Source organism: Macrobrachium nipponense, chromosome 40 (genome assembly GCF_015104395.2).
Source record: "Macrobrachium nipponense isolate FS-2020 chromosome 40, ASM1510439v2, whole genome shotgun sequence".
NCBI classification, from domain to species: domain Eukaryota; kingdom Metazoa; phylum Arthropoda; class Malacostraca; order Decapoda; family Palaemonidae; genus Macrobrachium; species Macrobrachium nipponense.
The window spans coordinates 39180331-39189225 of record NC_061101.1 but is presented as its reverse complement, the minus strand read 5'-3'; the positions used below and the strand labels follow the sequence as shown (position 1 = coordinate 39189225).

General features: G+C 38.5%; 1 protein-coding gene across 1 annotated transcript; it reads right to left on the bottom strand.

The window, feature by feature from the left end:
• Positions 1-3360: 3360 nt before the first annotated feature.
• Positions 3361-7389, bottom strand: LOC135212098 (uncharacterized). Its single transcript, XM_064245479.1, has 3 exons — positions 7264-7389; positions 6148-6267; positions 3361-5847 (listed from the first exon to the last, which is right to left on the bottom strand). Exon 3 carries the CDS (start codon positions 5630-5632, stop codon positions 4232-4234), a length of 1401 nt encoding a protein of 466 aa, XP_064101549.1. The 5' UTR covers positions 5633-5847; positions 6148-6267; positions 7264-7389; the 3' UTR covers positions 3361-4231.
• Between the last annotated feature and the right edge of the window lie 1506 nt (positions 7390-8895).

Below are 8895 nucleotides of genomic sequence, written 5' to 3'. Positions count from 1 at the left end.
TTCACGAGGAGTGGCTAGACAGCTTACTCTCTGTCTAAGAAATTCCACAAGAAGACTATACCAAGTACGGTGGGCCATGTATAGAAGTTGGTGCAGGTCGCAGGGACATACCATTTCCAGTCCTACAATTCCGAAAATAGCGGAATTCTTGCTCTTTCTTAGACAAAGGAAGAATCTCTCGTACTCATCAATTGCAGGGTATAGAGCTATGCTTAGTAGCACTTTTCGTTTCCATCTACCTGAAATATCTTCCAGCAGAGTGATTCATGATTTGTTGAGGTCTTTCAAGATTGAGAAGCCAAGGACCCCATCTCACGCACCTCCCTGGAATCTTTCAATGGTCTTAGGTTTGTTTGGCGTCTTTCAGAATTTGAACCTTTGGAGAGTTTAAAACCCTGAAGGAACTGACGAAAAAGGTCCTCCTTCTTTCTGGTAGCATTAGCAACACTAGAAGAATTAGGTGGGAACTTCAAAGCCATCGCGAAAGATATCTCGTGGGTTGGAGAGGATCTGTTCCTGTCTTACCTTCCCGAATTCAGAGCAAAGACAGAGTCAGAGTCTAATCCTCTTCCCAGGTCGTTTAGAGTTTCAGCGTTGACTGACTTCGTGAGGAGACGAAGAAGAGTTGCGGTTATGTCCGGTGAGAGCATTGAGAGCTTACGTGAATAAGACGAAGAAACTGAAACCCAGACCCAGAACCTTATTCGTTTCCCCCAAAAATCCCTCTAGATCGATCTCCAAAAACGCAATTAGCTTTTTCCTCAGGGAAGTCATTCGACAGGCAATAACTAAAGGGTCAACTGCTTCAGATAGTTCAGAGTTGACAGGAGTCAGAGCTCATAGCATTAGGGGAATGGCAACTTCGGCAGCTTTCTTAAGAAATTTTTCAGTATCGGCGATTCTGCAGGCAGCAACTTGGAAGTCTGTTTCGGTTTTTACTTCTTTCTACTTGAGGGATGTTCAGTTTCAGTCCGACGAAGGGTTTTCTTTAGGTCCGTTCGTGGCAGCGGGAGCAGTTATAGGGGATAACCGTTAGTTTATACAAGTCAGTAATCAGAATTAGGATTAGAGTAGTGAGCAAATATTAGGGATATGTAGGAGGCATTCATGATAGGACATATCACGAGAGGATTCTAAGTATTAGGACAGATAGGAAAGAACAGGTCTAGGCCTATCTTAGGGTATTCTTCCACTTCTCAGGCACAGAACAGACAGGCAGGTACAACACTACAGGAGAGGACAGCGCTACTAACGGAGACACCGTTGCAGATACACCGATGGACGGACACCACAACGTTTTTCTTTTCTCCTCCGTACATGAGAGGCCTAAGGCCACATGGGAGGTCTTCAGTTTCCCTCCATACATGAGAGGCCGAGAGCCACATGGGAGGTCTTCAGAGTCCCTCCATACATGAGAGGCCGAGAGCCACATGGGAGGTCTTCAGATTCCCTCCATACATGAGAGGCCGAGAGCCACATGGGAGGTCTTCAGCTTTCCTCTACTCAGGTGAGGCACATAGCCACCTGAGAGGAAACAGGTTTGTATCCCTCCTGCACTCAATGAGTTTTGACCTTTAGAGTAGAGGTGCAGAGTCTTTCCCTCCACACATGGGAGATTAGTTTGGACGAGGGACAAAGGAACTTGAGACTGACTCGGGTACTCGTCTCCAAATGCATTCTGGTAAAGAAAATGAGTCGGGTGAGTGCTTAATTATATTGACTGACAACTGGTACAGTGGAGGGCCGGGCAGAGTTGATTCCCCACCTCCAAATTAATGTTGTTTAATCGGGCTTATTCAGGTGTTCAGGGGGTGTATTGCAATATGAAGTTTTTATTGTAAAACTAATATTGTAATAACCTAATACCTGAACACCTGAATGATTCCCACCCTCCTCCCCTCTCATACAGAGTTATTGAGTTAAGATTGACGTGAGAGGGCAGGTGTGACCGGCCCGTGAGGCAGGGCTACCAGCGGTGGGCTGGTAAATAGGTAACGAGGGTGTTTGCCAGAAGATTGGCAACACTGATCGTTTATTTTAACCAAAGATTTGGTAAATTTTAATAAATGAGGGTTCGGGCTGGTAAGTGACCAGGGCTTATTCAGGTGTTCAGTTAGGTATTACAATATTAGTTTTACAATAAAAACTTCATTTTTTGACTGTTTGATGTATATTATATTTATTTTTATTTATTTTCTCCTTAAAATTTCAATACAATTTGTTTATTGTTGAAAATATATATTCGTTTATTTTTTATATTTTCAATATTTAATGTTTTATTTTTATGTATGTTTTTTTTTTTATTTTTTTTCCCTAAAGCAAGGATAATATATTATTTATTTTCCCCCTAAAAATCTCATCCAAACATATTAAATACAGTATATGGTCCGGGTATTTTCTATAAAGAGGAAAATAAACAACAAGAACCGAACATTTTATACATTTTTACTTTATAAATATATTATTAGATAAGTAAATAAAATCCGAAACATTTTGTACATATTTATCTATAAATATGATATTTTGGAATAATTTTAAATAGATCAAACTTCATGAAACATTTTATACATTTTTAATTTATAATAAATTATAATGATAGGACAGTTTTAATAAGCACAAATTAAAGAAAACTTAATATAATACAAACTTGTAACACAAATTATATTGCCAGTATCTGGTGAATGCACCTGGACACACAATGTGTGAATAGAATTCAAAATAACTCCTTTTTGCAATAAGATCAAATTAAATGACAAACTTCATGAACATTTTATACATTTTTAATTTATAATAAATTATAATGATAGGACAGTTTTAATAAGCACAAAATTAAAGGAAAAACTTAATATAATTACAAACTTGTAACACAAATTATATTGCCAGTATCTGGTGAATGCACCTGGACACACAATGTGTGAATAGAATTCAATATAACCTCCTTTTTTGCAATAAGATCAAATTAAATGACAAACTTCATGAAACATTTTATAAATTTTTTAATTTTAATAAATTATAATGATAGGACAGTTTTAATAAGCACAAATTAAAGGAAAAACTTAATATAATACAAACTTGTAACACAAATTATATTGCCAGTATCTGGTGAATGCACCTGGACACACAATGTGTGAATAGAATTCAATATAACCTCCTTTTTTGCAAAAAAAATGTCTACGCAGTAGTCCTACCTATATTTTTGTATATTGTAGCTTTATTATGTACAGTAAAAGTGTCAAACGTTTACTAAAATATGGATCATATACACATAAAATAAATGGACAGATTAATTATTATCATGCACCATATGTTTCTTAATATCAGGTCTAAATGTCTGTCACATTACTGGCAGTCCTTATTCCATGATGTTGATTTAACAGCCTTTGTCCGTTTTCTTTGACCTGGTTTTTTTTCCACGATGTTTTGGCGTAACGGCCATGTGTCCATGCTCGGTCCTGCTGATTTTATTGTCTAAGTCTTTGGGTTTCTTAAGAAAACGCCACATGTGTCCATCTCTTTGTGCACATGTCATAGTACACCATTTATCCTTGTTCAGTGTAAATGACATGTAGGCATGATCCAAAAGGAAGTCTCCCATGTTCAGCATACTTCGTTACTTCTTTATATTGTGCGCTGACTATATCCTGAAGTTTCAGCACCAGTTCATTAAGCTTCTTAGCTTTCCATTCAATAGCTTGTTTGATGACATGATTCAAGCTTTCGCAATTATTGTTTGTCCAGGTCATTGTTATTTTATGCAAGGAACGATTTTTGGTTGTATTGAAGTTTTCAGTCAGGAGTGGGACAATGCGAGAATTAAAGTACTGTAGGAAGCTGGGTGTTTGATCAGTTATTAGTTTCTTGCAATCCTCGACTTTCATCTCCCATGATAAATCATCATCTGCAGCTACGATACCTTCCTCTCCAAAAATCTTTGCAGTGATGATTTTTCGAGTAGCATTGTTGCATCCAGATTTGTCTTTTAAAAACTCATTGACATTGTTTCTAAGATGTCTTGTGCAACAAATCATGGAAGCACCAGGAAAGGCTTTTTGAAAAGCCAGACGAATTGCCTTCTCTTCGTCGCTTCCAAGGACAGGGTGAACATCAGTGTCCACTAGCATCCCAGCCAAATGTTGGAAGAATACGAAATATGTGTCGGTGTCCGAATTCCCATGAAGAAATATCGGGCCCGCCATAATTGGGTGGTCGTCAGTGGATCGTCTTCTGACAGCTAAGTTTTTGAAGACTGTTGCAGTGACGTGGAGTTCCCCCAAGTTGTATGTCTTGTCAACTCCCAAAACTGTAGTAAGTGCCCCTGACGATGATCGTCATCTGGCTGTGGTTCTAGAGGAATGTACACCGTCTTCTTTTGCTTTGTTCTTTCCCAGCAGTAGACCTCATTCTTTAAAACCACTTTCTGGAGATTTTTCTGGGGTAGACACAGGTATAACGTCTTAGTTGTTGGACCTCCTTTCGCCCAAGTGCCGCAGTCGTCCCAAAACTGGCTCATTTTCCCCTCATCTCGTCGCTTAAGATTGTCTGTGTTTTTCACCAAGTAGTATCTGTTTTCTTTGGTACCTCTTGGCACATAATCGGTAACTTGGTCTTTGTTAGTTGACCTAATTAACGTGACACAGTCGTCGATGGCAAGAAATGCTGGCGCTGCATGTGGTCCAATGGGGAGTTCTTTGCCACCTTCTGCAATGCAACCAGCTGGGGTAGCGTCACTGCTTTCTTCTGTGTCATCGCTGCTTCTGTCGGTAGTGTCGTCGGCAAGACTGTTCTCCCTAAAGCTTACTGCTTCATTTTCGGCAACGCTGTTCTTACAGGTTCCTTCTTCAATGCAGTGACTGCTACTGTTGTCTCTATCGTTGCTGTCGGCAAAGCTGACCTGGACTTGAACATCACAACAATCAGCTTGACTGCCGTCTGCAGTGCAACTGTCGGCCATGCACGTCTTGCCTGCAGCAAAAGCGTTTGTGCGATGTTTTCCTTGTGGCGACAGAAGACTGAGTCGGGTGCTAGTGTGCAATATGCGTGGTTTGTATCCCTTGCTATGTCTGGCTGGAGTTGCGTGAATTAGTGCACCAAGTGTTGGCGATTCCTTGTCATTTATAACAGTCAAATCCACTAATGGGAGGTCTTCTGTGGAGTTAGTTGATAAGTTGATGACTTCTGGGTTTCGCAGGTCATGCAGTACCACGAAATGGTTAGGCTTGAAGAAGCAGGCCTTCTTTGGGACAAACATAGTAGTCCACATAAGTGTGACATCAGGTGACTTAGCAGTGCGAACGGACCTCCCATACACTGTCCTTGTTAATGGTCCTCCAAGTAGTCCAACACTGATTGTAGGAGGGCAGTACGAATGCACAGATATAGACAGTACAGCACTGACTGCATATATGTGCAGCATTTCAGCAGGCACACCAGGGGTAGCAGCAGAAGACAGCAATCCATCGTATGTGTCATGCAGTAGCCTGTCGTCCTTCACCTGGTCGACATAATGTGGATCCTCTACGTCATAGTAGCTGGGATACATAGCAATCTCCAATGCTGCTTTGAGTCTTATTAACAAGTGATGTTCCTCTGTGTTGTACAGTGCACGTGACACAGCTCTATACAAAGTTTCCATCACCTATCACAGACAGAGGCACGTGCGTGTCGAGTACCACAGGGTGTAACAGCTGTAACACCCCAACAGCTACAGTGTCAGGCGTGCCAGTCACATTGCCAGGTTCTCGTTTTGACCAAGCAGGCAGGCTTATCTTGTAAGTCTCCAGCAACAGACTTTCACTCCTGGCAGCATCCATCAGCTCTTGTTTGGAGGATCTTGGTACTTTATTTAATCTGAAACACATACATATATACTTAATATAAAATACCAGTAAGTAAAGAAAACATACAGCTGTCAATACCAATACAGAAAACATAAGACTCTCTGATTCCGTCTTGCAAGAGTTAGTATAAAACGTGGGTTAGACTCCAGAACTTGGGTCACCACCAAAATAATATACAAAGCTTCTTAACAAAGTAAGATGTATCAACGTCCCTATCTCAGTATTTTCTTTATTGCTCTTGTTAAAAATAGCCCTAGACATCACTTTTTATTAATATAATTAGCTGGTAATAATATAAAAATATACACACCTATCAAGAGCAGCTGTGAAGTTGTAAGTGCTCCCATTAAAAGCACATTTCTTGCACACAAACTGCAGTCCATCACCACCCCATTCCTGGAGTTGCTTGCTATCAAGTGGCACACAGCTCCTGGAAATAAAAAAAAACGTATAATAACTTATAACAAATAATTAACTGGCTATTTTACCCAATTCTTCTTCACGTGTAGGAATGTCAAACAACTACAGGTTATGTGTATATGCACCAAAAATTGAATACTATTCATGCATGGACACTAATAAACAAATCTCAAACAAGCTAACTCGATATGTTTGTTGTGAACTAATTACTATATAGTCCTGTCAATCAAAACGTTTACCCAAATGTTTGATCGCAATCTGCACTTAGCAATGTTTTAATTCGCACCAAAGCATATGCATTTGTATATTTCTTTATTTCTTCACACTATATATTGTCAAAACTTGCCCAGATGGGCACACTGTAAATAAGAAATAAATGTCTAAAAAATGTAAACTACGCCCCTAACACGCGTCGTTACATTGCCTATTTTGCAGCACTCGGCTGTTCGACTACCATATGTTCCCGCCAACTAGGCGTGACAGGTTTTGGAAAACAACGGAGCGGCGGTGATATTTAATAGGGTCTATAGACCCTTAAAGGGTGTGCCCAAATTAGCAGCTAAGGAATTTCCAGTGATTGTTTTGCTACAAAATGACAATCTGTCTTAATTCTCAAGTGTCCCATTAATGGTGTACCATTTTCTTTGATTCCAAAGTAAGTAAACAGTGCATGTTATAATAAGCATTTCTGATATTTGTGTGCCCAAAGAAATTAGGCAACCTTTTAAAAAGAAAAAGAGGGTGTAGCCAAATTTATGGAATTGCAAGGGTTTTTCGTAAGTTTTCAAACTCTTTGTTTCTAGTACAAATCTGGTTGAGTATAGTACATTTCCATTTTACTCACTGAGGATCATAATGCTCAGTTCAGCATATGGTAGGGCGCCCGTATCAAACGTAAAAAGTGATGGTGTTTTGTGATACGGCCACCGTATCACATGTGCTGAAAGGATTAAAAAATACCGCATTATATAAATTTAGATGTTCGATAGTCCAGAATAATACTTACCTGTGGATCCAGTGGAAACATGCAGAACATTCTATAGAATTGCGTCCACAGTTAGAACGGCAGTTGCCACAAGGGTACTTCATCATGAGTAAAGAAGACAGTCGAATCGCAAACTAGCTATACAGGTAGATACTGGCAGTCAGAGAGACTCTGAGAATGATCTGTGCAGTTCTCAGCCATCTTTTTATACTTAAACCAGATATTCTCAATTGCTACATACAAAGACATTACAGCGTTGTTTGATTATTTTTAAAAAATCGTGGCTTCACACACTAGCTATTATGTTCATGTTACGGCAATTACAATCGTGACTTCACACATTGAAAATATATAACCGAAATCGTGGCTTCACCCTATAGCTTTTTTGTTCATGCCACTGCAATTCCAGTCGTGACTTGACACATCAACAAGTGTATAATTTTAATCGTGGCTTCACCCTCATGCGACAGCAATTGCCTATGGCTTCTAATAAATAATAATAAATAATAATGCTAAATAATAAAAATAATAAATAATAATACTAATAAATAATAATAATATTATTATTGTTATTTTATTTATTTAGTTAGTTATTTGGGTTATTAGTATAATTATTTATAAGTGTATTATTATTTATTATTAGTATCATTTTATAAGTATTATTCGTTTTATCATTCATTAACTAGTATTAGTTATTAGTAACATTATTTATCAGTATTATTATTTATAAGTATTATTCGTTTTATCATTTATGAGTATTATTATTTATTGGTATCATTATTTATCAATATTATTATTAAGTATTATTATTTACTAGTATTATTATTATCAATAATTATTATTTATTAGTATTATTATTATCAATATTATTATTTATTAGTATTATTTATTATTATTATACTATGACTCTCTCAGCAAAAGCGCACAAAATATTCCCGAATAGCGTATGGTCAGGAATAACTTTCCCTGAAATGAATAACTTTTCTTAAAACCTTCCTCAGCCAGGATAAAAAATAATCAATTAATTTACTGTATCGGCCGGAACGTAAAAGAGCCCAATTTGTTTCAGAGTACTTCCAACAGAAACAATCCCGTGTGTTTATGAGCCAAAAATAAATACCAGTGACGTATTTTCAAAATGGCTGCGGTGAGAAATCTCTTCCCCTCTGCAGAACCTGGCAAAACGCAGAAAAAAACCGCATAACATTGTCCTGCAATCGAGATTGTTATATTCCCATCAGAAGTTACATTCCCCTTACATTGATTCCACAAAAATAATTAACATTTTGGGACGTTTTCGCCCGTTTTCTCTCATTTTCGCCTCGGTTTCGCCCGTTTTCTCCCGTTTTCTCCCGTTTTCGCCCGGTTTCTCATTTCCGTATTACCCGGTCAATTGCCAGAACGGATGAGCGGATGGACTTAACCTAAGTTCTTCTTAAGTTCTTCCGACCGACTGAAATATGATCGCTTGTGTTAACGGTTAAGCAACGATTTTGCCATCGGCGGCGAGCATTCATAGATTTTTATGACGGTTAGTCTCTGGATTTCGCCTGGAAAAGTGCTCTGGTGCTCGGACCAGAATAAGAATAAATTATGTTTCGGCTTAATTCTTTTCATTGTTAGTCCCTGCAGCGCTAATTGTCGACCGTTGTG